This window comes from Gracilinanus agilis, chromosome 1 (assembly GCF_016433145.1).
Source record: "Gracilinanus agilis isolate LMUSP501 chromosome 1, AgileGrace, whole genome shotgun sequence".
Lineage (NCBI taxonomy): Eukaryota > Metazoa > Chordata > Mammalia > Didelphimorphia > Didelphidae > Gracilinanus > Gracilinanus agilis.
Genome location: NC_058130.1, coordinates 716,975,529 through 716,993,237, shown reverse-complemented (window position 1 = coordinate 716,993,237; position 17,709 = coordinate 716,975,529). Strand labels below are relative to the sequence as shown.

The 17,709-nt window shown below is 44.3% G+C and overlaps 1 protein-coding gene across 3 annotated transcripts in view; it reads left to right on the top strand.

Moving 5' to 3' along the window:
• The first annotated feature begins 2,320 nt into the window (after positions 1-2,320).
• The window catches only part of ANKRD24 (ankyrin repeat domain 24), a 31,775-nt gene continuing 16,386 nt past the window's right edge, over positions 2,321-17,709 (top strand). Inside the window, exons 1-3 of one of the 3 annotated variants that reach the window (XM_044671100.1) lie at positions 2,321-2,356; positions 11,741-11,827; positions 12,115-12,245. In XM_044671100.1, coding sequence (XP_044527035.1) covers positions 2,321-2,356; positions 11,741-11,827; positions 12,115-12,245 — 254 coding nt within the window. Of the gene's footprint in view, positions 2,357-10,993; positions 11,192-11,740; positions 11,828-12,114; positions 12,246-17,709 lie in introns of those variants that run through there. The other 2 variants (XM_044671115.1, XM_044671107.1) reach the window with 2 other exon arrangements.

The following is a 17,709-nucleotide window of genomic DNA, read 5'->3' as shown; positions in this document are numbered from 1 at the left end:
GGGGGGGCAGCTAAGTGGCTCAGTGGATTGAGAGCCAGGCCTAGAGATGGGAGGTTCTGGGTCCAAATCTGGCCTCAGAAACTTCTTAGCTGTGTGACCCTGGACAAGTCACTTAACCCTCATTGCCTAGCCCTTCCTTACCACTCTTCTGCCTTGGAACCAATATATAGTGTTGATTCTAAGATGGAAGGTAAGAGTTAAAAAAAAAAAAAAAGATATCTGGATGAAATGGGCCAGAGGGGATTAGCTCGATGTGGCCCAAGTAAAGAACAGGATCTAAAAGTCTGGCACCTGCAAGGTCAATGAATGATCCTCCTTGGACAGGGAGTAAAAGCCCCTGGTCCTGGTCTGAGCTCTGCCCTTGACTTGCAATTTGACATTGGGTAAGCACTTTCCTTCTCTGGGTCTCAGTTTCCCCATCTATGCAAGGGGATTAATAGTCCTTCCCCTACCTCACTCCAAGGGATTTGAGTTGTAGAGCTAGAAGGCATTTGAGGGTCAAGCCTCTTCATTTGACAAATAGAGACACTGAGACTCAAAAAAGAAGTGGCATATCCAAGGTCACACAAAGTACCCAGGTCTTCTGATTTCAAAACCTTTCCACTATGTTTTGGGAGAAATATCTCCTTTCTGAATTCATGTGGTAGACAACTGCTGATTTATATAATATAAAATAAATATAAATGTATTTAAATATATATTTTTATATATAATTATGTATATTTACAGGCAGCACAGAAATTATAGAGGTAAAAAACTAGGTTTTATCATTATGCTCAGGCTTCAGAGATTATTAGGATTCTAACAAGATTCCTTATAGAAGAAATTATATCAGAGTGACAGAAGTAATTTATTTACATATGGCAGTCTTGTACATTTCTGTTAGGCCATAAAGAAAGAGAAGATAGATCCATAATCCTATGGATTCCTTCAGTGTTATAAAAGCTGAACAAATTTCAAGTCATAATCTCATATGGAAATCCCCTGTGGAAACAAACTTCATCAAGCAGTAGGTGAACTAAATCAGGTTACAGATTAAACTACATTTAAAAGATTCACAAATAGACGGATTGAAAGAAGGAGGATTTACGTGTCACCTAGAGCCAAAGACAGTTGAGATTCTTACTCAGCTTCTCATCTAAGGAATGTTTAAGGTTCTAAGTAGATTTTTTACATCCCACGGGATAGATTTTGGTCAGGTGAGGTTAATATTAGCCCAAAGAGGCAGATTTTAAATTTCAAATTCCCATAGCAAGTATGTTGTACAAACTTTGAAAAGTTATAATAATAATAATAGCTAATATTTACAGAGTGTTTACTACATGCCAGGCACTGTGCAAGTGCTTTTTACAAATATCTCATTTGATCTTCACAACATCCCCAGGAGGTAGGTGCTATTATTATCTCCATTTTATAGATGGGGAAACTAAGGCAGACAGAAGTTAAATTACTCAGCCAGGGTCAGATTTGAACTCATGTCTTCCTGACTTGAGGCCCGAGGCTCTATCCACTGCCCCATGTAGCCACCCCCATAAACCTTGGCATAAAGCATAATAAGAATAATTGAAAAGTATAATAATAATAAAAAGATATCATTTATATATTGATTTAAGATTTTTAAAGTGCTTTATATAGGTTAACTCATCCTACCAGTTGGATAGCACATTCGGATAGCACATACAAAGGGTTCTTATTTCAAGACGGCATGATGAGGCAAACATCTTTATCACAGCATCAGAAATATCTACCAGAAGTTCCCAAGAAGGAATTTATATTTTTATGTCATTATCATATATTCACATAGATCTGCATAATGAGATCCTCTACTCTCAAATAAGTTTCTGACTTGTGGTGGTTTGGTAGAAAGAGCCCTGGAAAAGTGGAAGCCAAGAGACCCTGGAGGAGAAGTCAGGAGACCTCCCCACTGGTGACTGCTCTGCTCTTCACTTGCTTCCAGCCCCAGACAAGTCATTTCTCTTCTCTAGGCCTCAGTTTCCCTCTTTGTAAAGTGAAGTTATTAGACTCAGGGATATCATCAGGCTTCTGAGCAGTCCTTTCCTTTCTAATTCTGCCATTTATCTCTGACTAAGGATTTGGGGGAAGAGGTGGATGGATTCGGCCAAACCCTTCTCATTCTTTTTATTTGTATCTCCACCATCCAGCACAGGGCCTGGCATAGAGTAGGTACTTATTAAATGTTTGTTGATGAATTGCTTGACTGATTGGTTCAAGGTCCACCTCCACACCTTACCTAACTCCCCTCATACTCTCATCTCTCCCAGGTTCCCCCTGACTAAGTCAGAAAAGTCTGGCGGTAGCTATGAAGAGCCTTCGGGCCAGATTTAAGAAGTCAGAGGTAAGTCCTAAGGGCTAGGATGGGCGCCCTGGAGATACCCACCAACTATAGGTGATTCATCTCCCCAAGGAATCCTTTGCCTGGAATTTCATCCCTCTGTGTGACCATCCTGGGTTCCTGTCCCCAGAAAAGAGAGCCCTGTCAGGGCTTGGGCAAGGCAGGCAAGGCCCTGGGAGAGTTTGTAGCCTGATTAGAGCACACGGAGAGAACAGGACAGCCTAGGAGGTTTGGCCTTGAGGAACGATACAGAAAGTGTGTGGCAGAGGAGCTCAGACAGGGCCTTGAAGGGACTTCTTAGAAAAGGGATGACTTCTTGGAGAAGTGAGGCCTTGATTTCCAAGACAAGGAGGAGGTATATAAGTACAGTGGGGTCACTTGGGTTTAAATCTCACTTCTGTCATCCTGTGTCACTGCCCTACTCTCAGTTTTGGTCTCCTCTTCTGGAAAATGGGGTTACTGTAAATACTTCCATAAATACATCTATCTGTAACATAGGGATAATGCTGATACATGCATTATCTCCTCCATGGGAAGATTCCAAGGAAACTGCCTTATAAACCTTAATGTGCTACAAAAATAAGAGGGAACAATTACAACATTAATGATAATGCACTAAATATTATTGCTATATCCCATATAGAAGACAGCATGAGCAAAAGCAGGGGAGTAGATGGAAGCCTGGAATGTTTGGGAAAGAGTAAGGAGATGAGTTTGGTAGAAATAAAGGGTCCATGTAGGGAACAAAGGAAAGAAAATGCTAGAGGCATCCCATGCCTCAGAATGCCATATCCATGGAGGGCCCCTCTCAGGTGCTGCCTACCACAGGAAGCCTTTCCTGACACCCCCCCCCCCATTGTTAGCACTTCTTGCCATTCCCCAAAAAGCAAAATTATTTTATACTCATTATACATAAATGTATATGTATATACACCACACACAGAGGGGGTCCCCAAAGTCTTAGTTCAGAGAGCTTAGAATTGCACTGAGACTTTCTGGGATGCCCTGTGCTGTGTATCGACTTACATATGTACATATTATTTCCAACTAGAAACTAAATTCTTTGAGGGGACCATGGTCATTTTTTGTCTCTGCAGATACACAAAGTAGATATTGGAATGAGCACTGGACTTTTAGTCAAATTGACATGAACTTCCAAGGTGGCACACTGGACTTAGGGTCTGGAAGACGAGTTCAAATCATGCCTCCAATACTTACTTTGTGACTCTGGGCAAATGGCTTAATCTCTACTTCAGTTTCCTCAATTATAAACCTTTCAGGGTTGTTGCGAGGCTCAAATGAGATAATATTTGTAAAACACTTTACAACTTTTTAAAAAGCGCTTATCTTCTGTTTTAAAATCAATATTAAGTATTGGTTCCAAGGCAGAAGAGTGATAAGGGATAGGCAATTAGGGTTATGTGACTTGCCCAGGGTCACATAGCTAGGAAGTGCCTGAGACTAGATTTGAATCCAAGACCTCCCATTTCTAGGTTTGGCTCTCTATCCACTGAGCTACTCAGCTGCCCCTACTTTACAACTCTTAAAATAGTATATAAAAGCTCACTATTATTATTATTCTATAGTAGGTGCTTAATAAATGCTTGTTAACAGAGAATGAGGTTAGGGTCAGATCCTGGTATTGCCCGTTTTAGAGAGTAAGCTTTGTCCCATGGTCTGTGGGAGTCACTTAGCAATGTGGGAACATCGAAGAGCTGACCAGGGTTATGATAGAAGCAGATGAGTCTGGTCATCTGTGCAGGCTGGAGTGAAGGAGTAGACCAAAAGGCTGGCTGGTAGGTGATTCCCACCGTCGAGGCAGGACGTGAAGATTGGGGCAATAGGAGAGGAATGACAAGGAGAAGGAAAAAATCTCTGAGACTGACTTACTGACTGGCCTGGGGCAGTGAGTAGTTTGGGATTTCCTGAGGTTTCAGATTCTGAACTCATTAAAAGAAACAGGGAAGTCAGAAGGAGAAGCAGGTTGGGAAGATGAGTTCAGTTTTGAGTATGTTGAAGCAGGATAGACTATGGAACATCTTGGCAGAGCAGGCAGTTGTACACAGGAGCTCATTATGGAGGCTGAAGTTGAAGTCACAGTTTTAGAAGTCATTAACAGGGAGGTAGAGACAAGGGTGTGCTGGAGCTAGATAGCAGAGGCTTTTGAGAGCTGATTGTTAAAGTTTCAGCAAGCATTTATATATTGGAAATTGGCAAGAGCTACAAATAGGAACCTGATTTATTGTTTTGTTGACTGTCTAGATTTAAGAAAATGATGGAGGAAATGTTAATATTGCAGATTCCACTGAAAAAATGTGTCCTTCATACATTCCCCACCCCCAAGAAAGTCAGTTGTTAAACATCTACTAATATACTCCTACTCCTGACTTTTGAGTTGGAAGCTATAGAAGCAGATGAGCTCTCTAATAAAGTTAAGAACAGAAAAACTCCTCTTACCCCCAACTTCCCCAGCCAGTCCTGTGGTTCCCCAGAGGCCAGAGTTCTTTGTCTGACAGAGCTCCTCAAGGGCCCAATCTGGACTAAAATTAAGGTAGGAGCTCCACATGAGACAACATGACAAAGGCAAAGTGGTGTTATTCAGTTGTTTTCAGCTGTGTCTGATTCTTCATGACCCCATTTGGGGTTTTCTTGGCAAAGATTCTGGAATGGTCTGCCATTTCCTTCTCCAGCTCATTTTGCAGATGAGGAAACTAAGGAAAATAGGATTACATGTCAGTCTATGGTAGCATTGCTTTTGCTAGTAAGTATCTGAGGTTGGATTTGAACTCATGAAGATTAATCTTGACTCCAGATCCTGCCCGCTATTCCCTGTGGCGCCACCTAGCTGCCCCAGGCAAAGCAGCACAAAGTGTCTGTTGGAAAGAGTACTGGACTTTGAGTCAAATGAATACAGGTTCCTGTCCAGCCCCTGCCAGTTTCTAGCTTTGCAAATCTGGGCAAATGGCTTACCATTTCTGAGCCTGAGTTTCCTCATCTGTAAACCAAGGGAGCTGCACCAGTGTTGGCTTTGTTCCCTTCTTGCTCTGACATTCTTTCATTGGGTTAAGGAAACAGAAATGTGTTTGAGGAGTAGGGGATAGGAGACCATAGTAGTAGATAAATATTAGTAGTAGGGGATAGATAGTAAGTAGGATAGTGAAGAAAATGAGGAAATTCAGTCAGTCAACCAACAAGCATTTACTAGGTAACTGCTATTTGCCAGGCACTGTGCTAAGAGCTGGGGATACAAAGAAAGCCGAAAAAAAATTTTTTTTTTAAATAAACATCTATTGTGAGCATCCATTATATGTGCAGCATTCTTCTGAGTGCTATGGGGGAATACAAAATGCAGTTAGGACTAGTCTGTTCCCATAGAGCTCCAAATCTAGGACAGGGAATAGGACACAAAAACACATAATTATAGTACAAAATATTACATTATAATTCAATTTAACAAATATTTGGTAAATGCCTACTACTTAACTAGTATCCCTAGGGATAGAGAAACAAAAATCAAACAGTCCCTGACCTCAGGAGTGTATATTCTACAGGGGAAAATAATCAGTCAAGTAAAGAAATAAAAAAATATGTGCAGAGTAATAGGTATTGAAGAAGAGAGAACAATGGATTAAAAGTCAGAGCACAATTTAAATTTTGCCTCTGTATAACCTTGGGCAAGTCAATTAACCTTTCTTGGCTGCAGTTTCTTCATCTGTTAAAACATGAATGGGATGGAAGGATGGCCTCTAATGTCTCTTCCAGTCTTCCAGTTCTAAATCTATAACTAATAGGGAATAAATTCAAGAGAGAATATTTGAGGGAAATCAAGAAAGCCTAGGGGGGCTTCGGGGGATTTAATAGATCCTCTAGTGGGTGTGGAGAGAATTAATGGAAGGTAAGTTCTTTACCTCATCATTTCAGACGTCATCATTCAACTGAAACTGCTATCTCCAATCTTTTAATTGCCAGATCTAATGATTTATTCTCAGCCCTCATCCTTCTTCATCAAACCCTGGAGAAAAGGGAGCATTAAGCATGGTGGAGCCCTAGGAAATATCCACCATTAGCAGGCATAACTGGGTGAGGATTGATCACAGGAGACTAAGGAGGGGTCAGATAGGTAGGAGGAGAACCAGGAAAGAGATGCTAACGATGCTAATCTAATGATCTTTTCTCAGTCCTTTCCTTCTTTTGACACTGTCACTCATCCTCCTAGGGCTCTGTCCTGGGCCCTCTTCTCCTTATATACCATTTCACTTGGTGATCTCATCCACTCCCATAAATGCAATGATCATTTTTATGCTCATGTCTCTGCTAACATTCAGTCTCACATCTCCAACTTTCTATCAGACCTCTTAAACTAGATATTTAAACTTAAATGAATATGTTCAAAATGGAACTCATTATCTTTCCCTCAAATCCCTCCCCCTTCCAAACTTCCCTTTTACTGTTGAAGGCAACATTGACCTGCCAGTCACACAGGGGCCATCCTTGAGTCCTTGCTCTCTCTTTCACCCTGTCATAATCAATCTGCCACTAAGGCCTGTCTGCTTTACTTTCATAATATCTTTCAAATATATTCCCCTTCTTTGCTCTTATGCTATCGCCACCCCAGTATCTTTATGACCTTATGCTCTCCTACTGCATTATCTTGTTAGTTAGTCTTCCTGCCATTGGTCTCTCTCTACTCCAGTCCATTCTCCAAACAGCTGTCAAAGTGACCTTCCAAAGAGCAAGTCTGATCATGACATCCCCCTCCCCTCACTTAGTAAACTTCATTGACTCCTGATCACCTACAGGGTCAAACAGAAAATCCTGCTTGTCAGTCAAAACCCTTCATACTCTGCTCCCCCAGCCCTTTCTGTCTTCCTGTACCTTACTACAAAGCCCTGTCCCCAACATATTCTTGTAATCCAGTGCTGCTGGCCTTCTTACTGCCCTCCACAAGACACTACAGCTTCCTATTCTGGGCATTTTCAATGGCTGTTCCTATTGCCTCCAGTTCTCTCCCTCCTCATCTCTGCTTCCTGGCTTGCCTGCTTTGTTAAGAGCCCAACTTCTAGAGGAAGCCTTTTCCAATCCCTCTTAATTCCAGTGCTTTCCCTCACTTGATTATTTCCTAAGTATAGATCACACATACTTTTCTGTTATGTGTCTTCCATTAGATGATGAACTCAGTGAGAACAGGGATTGTCTTTTATCTTCTTTTGCATACCCTCTTAGCATAGTTCCTGACAGGAGGCTCTTAATAGATGTTTATTGCCTGACTAAAAGATTGTATGAGAGAGGAGAAGGAAGAGGATGGAAAAGAGGAAAGAAGAAAGAAAGCTAGGGCTGTGCTAGAAATAGGGAGTCTGGATTAAGAAGAAATAGGTACCAGGCATCAGGCTTACCAGCTAGGATACCTTCTACTCAAGGGGCAGAAGGGAATGAAGCTGCCTCCCTCAGACACCATCCTGGGCTAAGATCCCACCTCATCCCTCCCCTCTATGCACCTGCTCCCCTGCCTCTCTTGTTTCTTTGACAAAGGGAGTCAAGTTTGCCCTGCATTAAGCATCCCAGAGGAGGTTACCAGACACCAGTCCGGATGGGTGACTGCAGCTGCTCTAGGGGTGAGGGCTTGGGGCAGGGGGTTTGGTGTCCAATCTCATTATCCTTATCAGAGAGCGTTTATCCTACAACTCATTACTCAGGCGCTGGGTTGGGCACCGGCTGGTGAGTATCTGTCCCCTGGGAAGACAAGGGTCTCCTTTTCATTTGTGACAACCCAGCTTTCTCTATCATCCCCTGCATCTACTAAGTTCATTTCAGTCCCCTTGCCTTAGATCAGACCCTCTCTCTCAACTCCAAAATAGCATCCCTATTTCTAAATTTCCAACCTTTCATTTTGACTTTGCGATTGTTATATTTTTCATTTCCATTGTTTGTGCCATTGTGTCTATTGCTTTTCTACCTCTGATAACTTCACTTTGTGCCAGTTCATGTAAGTCTATCCATGCCTCTCCATTCAGGACACTCATTCATCATTTCTTATAGCATAACACCATTCAGGCAGCAGCAGATTAGAGCCCAGCCTGGAATAGTGAGGGTCAAATTTGGTCTCAAACACTTCCTAGCTGTGTGATCCTGGCCAAGTCACTTAACCCCATTTGCTGAGCCTTTGCCACTCTTCTATCTTAGAGCTGTCACTCAGACAGAAAGTAAGAATTAAAAAAACAAACAACATTCCATTTCATTCATGTACCACAATTTGTTCAGCCATTATGAGGAAACATTTGTTAATGATGAACTGAGCTCCCTTCCTTTGCAACCAAGATGGCACTCCACCAAATTCATTTTCAGAGCCTCCTATCTTTCCCTATTCTGTGCTTTCCAGCCTTACTTTCTCACTTTACTCATAGGATGCTCTACCAGAAAGCTGAATGCCCTATGTTGTTCTTGACCTTGTCCCTTGCCTTCCATCATCATGTGTCCTTTCTCTATCAGCATGGCTTTCCTGGGACTTTCCTTGGGCTCAGTGCCGAGTGGAGGGGATAATGTGAGAAAGACAGTGATAAAGAAACATCAAGGTCCTTGTTTTTAGAAAGCTCACAGTCAAGATAGAGAAACAAATTTCACTTTCATGGACCATTCTAAGTATAGTTAAGTGTTAAGTACAGGCTTGATGTACAATAGGAATTCTGGGGATAGATCAGTGTGGCCCAAGGATCATCAGAGAAATTTCCCTGAAGGAGATGGGATTTGAATGGGCCCCAGAAGGTTGAGGAGGATTTGGAAGGACAAGAAGGAAAGAATAATATATTCCAGGCTGGGAGAATACTGGTGCATGTGGTATCCAAGGAGGACTGGGAGGAGACAAGCAAGGCTGAAACAAAAAGGCTTTAAGATGAAAGCCTGGGAAAGGAGAGTGTGACCCTTGGCTTCAGTTTCCTCATATGTGAAATGGGGTTAATATTACTTGTCCTGGCTCACAGACAAGGTTGTTGTGATGATCAAATCAGATAATGAATAGGCAATGATTTCTAGAGAGGAAGCAGAGTAGTGAAGAGAGAACTGGCTTCAGAGCCAGGAAGAATTTAATTCAAGTTCTACCTTCGACACACTGAACAAGTTACTTCAACTCTTGGTGTTCTGGGCTCTAAGACTATAAGTTACAAAGGTGCTACCTAATCTACATTGACTGCCAAAGTCACAGGTTTAGTCTCCATTCCTAAAAATCATAGACTATAATTATCCTGCAGGTGGGGAAGAACACGATGGAGCCCTCAAACACTAGGCAGAAAAGTTGGGATTTAGTCTAGATAGCATAGCTATCTTCAAATATGTGAAAGGTGGCCAGACAGAAGAAGTCCATTTATTATGCTTAAACTTAGAGGGCAGACCTAGGTACAGCTGATGGAAGTTGTAAAGGAGTAGATTTCAACACATTTTATTCATTTAAGTGAAAACTTCCTAAAAATTACAGATCTGCAAAAGGGAAAGAAGGTGACTTGGGTGGTCCTGGGTCCCCCAGCACTAGCTGTAACAAAGGAGAGATTGTGTAAAGAACTTTCCATACCAAAAATGCCAGAGACTGATATTGGGATATTGGCGGTGGTGATGGAGGTGGTGGTGAGGAGACTGTGGTGTGGATGATGTTGATGGTGTAGATGGTATTGATGATGGTGGTGGTGTGATGATGATGGAGAGGGAATTCCTGTGCAAATAGGACTGGGCTAGGTCTCTGATCCCTTCTAACTCTGAAATTCTGTGTTTCTGTGAATGTCAGAGCTTGAAGAGCCGGAAGTGACTTTAAGAAGAAAAAAAAAGACTGTCACAGCTGGAAAAATTCTTAAAACAGAGGCCCTGGGGGCTGGAAGGGACCTCAGAGATTATGGAGTCTAAACTTAGAGACAGGAAGAGGCTTGATGGTTACAAAATATTGTAACAGAGACCCGAAACATAGTTCAACACACCCAACAAGCTACACTATATACTTTAGTTTTATTCTAGGGGTGAATAAGGGGCAAGAGGGAAATGGAGGAAAGAGAACGGCAGACAGTGGAATAGAAGGGAAGTCGGGAGGTAGCAGGCATACCCTATTCGCCCAGGAGAAGTGGGAGTTTATGTCCAGGAACCTCCAGGCTTTAAAAAAAGAAGTTGGGGGGGGGAGCCCCGTGCTTTTTTCCTTTGAAACGTCTCTCCGAGGAAATCGCGGAAGCTAATAGTGTTCGTGGGCCAGGACCCTTTCCTTTACCCCTCCAAGCCAGCTAGAAGAGGTCTAACTAGCGATGGGGGTGAGGGCGGGCAGGGCTAGGAGTAGGGATGGGAAGGCGGGAAGGGAAGGGAGACTGGGGGAGGCAGAGGAGAAAAAAGGTTTAAGGAGAGAAAGGGACCGGGCTGAGGGTTATCAAGGGAGAAATGTTGGGAAGGGAGCTGGGGGAGGCAGAGGAGAAAAAAGGTTTAAGGAGAGAAGGGGACCGGGTTGAGGGTTATCAAGGGAGAAATATTGGGAAGGGAGCTGGGGGAGGCCAGGCAGGGCAGGGGACTGGGCTGGGGCGGGTGTTGGTGGGGAGGTGAGGCGGGGCTGCGGGAGGCTGGGAGGCTAGGGAGCTGCAGTGTGACCGGCGGGAAGCGAAGAGGGGCGGGAGAAGCAAGAGGAGTAGCAGGGGCCCAAGGGTCCCGGGGGATGAGGCTGGCTGGGCTCAGTCCCGTATTCGGGCAGCACCGCCCCGAGGCCAGAGCCCCAAGCCCCGGGCCCCAGGCTTCTCCGGCCCCAATCCCCGAATGGCCGCAGCCCCGGAGCTCGCCTTGGACGTGATGAAGCAGATCTGTCTCTGCGCCACCGCCTCCTTCTCGGTAGGAGCGGGGCAGGGACGGGGAAGGATGGGACGGAGGTGGCGGGGGTTGGGGGACGCTGCTGGCTCGCCCCCTCCCCACACCTGGACCCCGCCCTCACCTGGGCTCTGGCCCCGCCCGGCATCTTCTCTGGCCCGTTAGAATAGTTCGGGGTGTTTCCATTTGGGGATGGTGGTGGGGAGTTTGAAAGAACCACGGCGGGCTGGAAGTGAAGTTCAAAGGGGATCGAGTTGGGGGTGGGGATGTAAGGGTATCCAAAGGTTCCCGAGGGATCGAATAGGTGGGCATGCATTGGAGGGAGCTGAGGTTTGGAAGGATGGGATTCGGGGCTGATGGGTTTAAGTTGGGGATGGAGCTGGGAGGAGGCTGAAGAACAGAATTTAGGGGTTGGGAAGGGGGGAAAAGACTTAGAGAGGGAGAGAGAGTTGGTGAAGATGGGTTGGGGGACCGAATTGGGAGGGTGGATTTGGAGAGATGGGTTGCAGGAGACAAGCCAGGGGCCCTGCCCCAGCCCAGGATGCCCTTCCCAAACCCCACCCCCACTCACAGCTATGGCTGAGCCCAGCCGACCTTGGCACCTGCCCCCCCTGTGGCCGATGCCTGATCCCGAGGCCCACAGCGAGAGGCTGGCACCAGGCAAGTTGGCAGGCACAATATGGTGGGTGGACAGGGAAGGGAGAAAGCTGGGCTAGCTGGGGGCTTTAGGTGCCCTGCCTCAGGCTGCCCTCTTCCCTGCCTGCCCATAGGGCAAGGGCAAAAGTGAAGGGCAGAGGGGATGCAACTGTGCTTTAAGTAGCGTTTGGAGAACCCAGACTGACCTCTTCTCAGAGCCTAGGCTGGGTCAGGATTCTAATTGGGAGATAGCTGGGGAGGAAGGGGAGCCAGTGAGCACACACTAACCCCATCTCCTGGCTGCCCAGCAGAGCCAGGACTGGGGAAGGAGTGATGAGAAGCTGATGCAGGCTGTGGAGAGTAACGACGCCACTCGAGTCTCTGCCCTGATTGCCCGAAAAGGGCTGGTTCCTACCAAGTTGGATCCGGAGGGCAAGTCCTCGTAAGTGCCCACCTAACCCCAGGGGACCACCAATGAAGCAAGCCAGGAGAGCAGGTCTTGGACATCCTTGGGAAGGAGAATATAATGCCTTGGGATATGGGTTGAAGACAACAGCTCCCCTTGGGCCCCAGATCCTTCTCTCACTCATTAATTCATTCAGGTCTCCCTTGGTAGGACTCCCCTACTTCGTAGGACTTGCACTCTTCAATCCAGCCACACTTGCTTCCTCTGTCCCTTTAAAGAGCGTTTGCTATATAAAGCTCTTTGTAACCCAGCCCCTTCCTCCATTCCCAGCTTCTTATTCCACTGCAAACCCCTGTAGGCCCACTACAATGGCCGACTGGACATTCCTTGAAGAAGATCCTCCGGCACCCATCGCCTTGGGCCTTGGCCCTTTGTCTCCCTTCTCACTCCTGCCTCCTAGAATCCCTGTCTTCCATCAAGAACTCTAGCATCACATTCCACAGGAAGCATTTCCAGATCCCCTCAACCTCCAGTGTTCTCCCCACTCGAGATCTTGGATCTAAGGGCATTCATTCTATTTCTATTTTACATTCTGTGTAACTATGTATATATTCTTGTTATCTCCCCTGTTAAAATGTAAACCCTTGAGAACAAAGATTGTTTCATTTATCATCTTTGTATCCCTATTACCTGGCACAGTGCCCACCCAGGGCATAGCAAGAGCTTTAGAATAATAATAGCTAACATCTATGTAGTGCTCGCTATGTACCAGACATTGCGCTAAGTGCTTTGAAATTATTATGCCTTTTTATCCTTATGACAACCCTGCAAGGTAGATGCTATTATGATTCCCATTTTACAGATGAGGAAACTGAGATAGAGAGAGGTTAAATGACTTGTCCAGGGTCATACAGCTGCTAAGTGTCTAAGGCCAGATTTAAACTCAGGTTTTTTTTTTTTACTCCTGGCCCAGAAATCTAGCCACTGCTGCCTCTTCAAATAAGTTCATTCATTTAATAACTATATCTCAGGAATCACCTTTATGTAGAACTCTGTGCTGGGCACTGGTAAGAGAAGCAAAATTTAGAAAAACCACTGCCTGCACCAGGGAGCTTATAGTCTAAGAGGGACAAAAAGGTGTTGAGACTCTGCTAATTGCCACACACAATATTAAGTGTGTTGGGGGTGGGGGAGGCCAGAGCTGTAATTTAATCAGGATGGGGAGCTCCCAGTTTGGAAAATCCTTCAACCAATGGCATTGTGTAACAGTTTTAGATAGTTTCCTGGGAGATTGATCAGTTAAGACACTTGTGGACAAAATGGTATGCGTCAGAAGCAGGATTTGACATCTTAGTCTTCCTGATTGCAAGGTCAGCCCCTGTAACCATTATACTATACTGCCTCTCATCAGTGCATCAGAGAGGCATTATAAGAATAATTGACATTTACAGAGTACTTTTAAGTCAGCAAATTATCTCGCTTGAACCTTGAGGCAACTCTGATATATGGTACATATCCTCGTTTTACAGATGAAGAGAAAAAAGCCTAAAAAGGTTAACTGCCTCATATGTTGCCCAGGGTTGCACAGCTAGTAAGTATATGAGCTGGGATTGGAATCCAGGTCTTCTTAACTCTTAAGTCTAACGTACTATCTGTTATGCCTCTCAAGACAAAGTGCTATGGGAGCTCTAATTGGGAAGGGCATTACTGATCAGGGAATCAGGGAAAGCTTTCTGGAGGAAATGATTATTTTGTTGGAGTTTACAGGATGGGTAGGAATTTAAGAGGGGAAAAAGAGATGGAAGTCATTTTAGGAATAGGGAACAGTATAAGGATTGGACTAGATGACTTCTGAGATCTTTTCCAATTCAAAGATTTGATCATTCTTTGTGGACAAAGTCACAGAGGTGAGAAAATTCAAGATAGGTTCTAGGTCAGAGGTTTGCCTATATTCTTCAGGTGCAGAGGATGCTTGAAGTGGAACAACGAGAGATAAAGATTGAAAAGATAAGATAGAACCAGATTATGGAGGAACTAGAATGCCTGGCAAAGGAGGTTGAACTTCAGTTGGTGGGTAATGGGGGAAGGGGTCAATAAAAAATAGCAATAGTTAAAATTTATATAGCACACATATATTATGTGCCAGGCACAGTGCTAAGCACTTTGCAAATACTATCTTTTTTTATGACAACAAAGATTTTTTGAGTAGTAACATCACCAGATCTATGATTGGTCCAAAAGCCGTATGAGGGACAGATTGGAGGAGAGAGAATGAAGGCTTCTGCAGTAGTCTAGATTCTAAAGAAATAATGATGAGGGTTGGCAATAGAATGGTAGAAATGAGACTAGGGAGGAGATGGGTATATAGAATCAAGAGGACTTAACTAAGAGACTGGATAGGAAGTGTGAAGCTCCCTCTGGGAACTGATCCAAGGGACCCTTGGTCCCAGGATTTGCCTTCTTAATTCTGTTCTGGCTCTTAATGGTCTCCAAATCTCAACTCAAATCAACAAGTCCTGATGTTCCTTGACGACATCCCTCCCCCAATGTGTTTGACACTTTGGGCTCAGATAGAACCCTAATGATCTTCCCCTTTGCTTTTACAGCTGCCACCAAGGCCCTATTTATCCCCTTCACCTCTTCTATACACTCCAAATGATAATAATAAGACAATAATAATAATAATAATAATAATAATAACTAGCACTTACATAGCACTTAAAGGTTTGAAAAGTGCCTTATACATATTATCTCATTTTATCCTCACTACAACTCTGGGAGGTATGTGCTATTATCATTCCCATTTTACAGATGAGGAAATGGAGGCAGAGAAAGGCTAAGTGATTTGCTCAGGGTCACACAGCTAGTAAGAATCTGAGGCAGGTTTTGAACCCCGGTCTTCCTGATTGCAGGCCCAGCAGTTGGTCCACTGTGACACTAGATGCATCTAGACAAGATAAAAATTGTACATTGACAGGGGCTGAGGGGAAGGAGAGTAAATACATGATTATGGATAAGGAAAAAGAGGCTGGTAAGTAAGGATGAAGTGAGATAATGTATGTATGTTAGCAATTATTATTATTTATTATTCATTCCATTGCTAAATGTATGACCTGGATCATCATACAGTTTTCCTAGGATACAGGTAGACAATGCTAGTTGGGGTGGGAGTGAATTGGGAGAAGAAGGGAAGAATGAAGAGAGAATTGTAGAGCAAGCAGCTATGGGAACAACCAAGGGGTCTATAGAACCATGGTGATATGGAAAGATTCTGGGTAGCCAGGGGCTGTAGGCAGTCAAAGGGTTGTCAAGGATCCATGAGAAGGGAAGTTTTGAGCATCATTTAATAATGCTCAATTACCCCCCCATTCCCTACAGAATAAAATCCAGACTCTCCACTCTAGCATTCAAGGTCCCCTCTTCAGTTACCTCCTCCTTGTTCAACTTGCCTTGAGCCAGATGGGATAACTCTCTCCTGAGAGCATAGCCCTTGCTCTCTCCTTTCTGAGTTTCTATTCCTTGCTCTGTACCTAGAATCTCTTCCTTTTCCTCTCTCCCCCTTAATCACTTCCAATGAACTGAACTTGGATCTGAGAAGAAGAAAAAATCAATGGGTACAGCTCACAGGTTAGAGAGACTATTAACATCCCACCCTCCCATTCATTCTCTTCCCCCAGGATGGAGGCAGCTTCAGCAGTGTGTTCTTCCTCACTTCACCCTCACAGAATCCATTAAAAAAATTAAAAACCTTTTCCTTCTGTCTTAGAATAAATACTGTGCATTGGTTCCAAGGCAGAAGAGTGGTAAGGGCTAGACAATGAGGGTTATGGGACTTTCCCAGGGTCACCCAGCTAGGAAGTGTCTAGAACTTCAAAGTTAAAAGGGATTTCAGCAGGCAGCTAGGACCAATACATGCCAGAAAGGAATACTGACTCTAATATATCAAAAAAGGGACCACAGCTTCTATTTGAAGACCTCTATCCATTTGATGGGGGCAGGAGAGAGGAGGATCCTGCTCTCTCTCTCTCTCTCTCTCTCTCTCTCTCTCTCTCTCTCTCTCTCTCTCTGTGGGGGACACTGTATCCAAGAGTGTTTCTGCAGTTTAATAGAGGGGAAGAGTAGGGGAACACTACATCTGGGAGTGTTTCTACAATTATAAGCCAAGTTTGGCTCCTATTGGGCAGAGTGGAGTTGTTGGTAGAAAGAAAACCTGGAGGTTGGGAACACAGGCCCTGCCAGACTTGTATGGTTCTACATCAGTCTTACTTACTTCATCTGTCATATCATCATTGAATCAAAGGTTAGAGCTAGAAAAAAACCTTAGAGAAGGTCAGCAGGTTCCCCCCCACACACCTTTTTTTTCCCTAATCCCTTACCTTCTGTCTTAGAAATGATATGGAATATCTGTTCCAAGACAGAAGAGTGGTAAGGACTAGAAAAACTAGCAAACAGGGTTAAGTGACTCATCCAGAGTCACATGGCTAGGAAGTAGTTGAGGTCACATTTGAACCCAGGACCTACCATCTCTAAGCCTGACTATATCAATCCACTGAGCCACTAAGCTGTCCCCTAAATGTATTTTAAAAATAAGGTTGAGGCCAGGTTTGAACCTAGGCTTGATTCTCTATCTACTGAGCTACTAGCTGCCCCGAGCTCCTTCTTTTTAAAGATGAAGAAACTGAGGCCCAGAGAGGTAAACTCTCAGTTAACAGTGAGGGACTTGTATCGGGCCAAAAGGTAATAGCAGGGGCTAGATTTGAACCCAAATCCTCAATCTCCAAATCCAGTGGATTTAGAGTAGAACCATGTCAAATGAAGGGGCTGAATGATGGTATAGCAGAAAGATTTAGAGTCTGCCCATCTCTTCTCTTTTTTTGTGTGTCTGACTATGGGCTTCTTAGAGACTCCTTTTCCTTGTTTATAAAACATGGAGTTGGAATTGGAGTACTTCTTTGTTTTCTCATAACTCTCAACCCTATTGCTCTCTGAGCACTGTTACCTCTGACAGTCTATGATTTTCTCTCTTGAGGTTCAGCTCAAATGCCACCTCCTCCAGAAGCGTTCCCGTGGCTTCCATTTTCTTTCCCTGTGGATGGATCATAACTCTCTTAGGGAACCTTCACATTTTACATTGGGGCATTATTTTCTGCCCCCTAAAAACCATGGGCTCCCAGAAAGCAGGAACTGTGTCCAGTCAATAATGACCACATTATCAGACATTTATTATGTGCTAGGCAGTCTGCGAAGTGCAAGGGATCTGAGGAATGGCAAAAATACCATACTTGTTCTCAAGGATTTCACATTCCATTGTGGGAGACAAGATGCAAATAACTGCATAGACAAGGTAGAGACAAGGAGGTAATCAGAAGGGATTGGGGGACTGGGCCTGGGAAGGTCTCCTGCAGGAGGTAGGGTGTGAGCCAAGTCTTAAAGGAAGTCAGGGATGCCAGGAGGCAGAGTGCCCCTGGCCTAGGGTTCAGCCATTGGGTGGGGGAGGGCA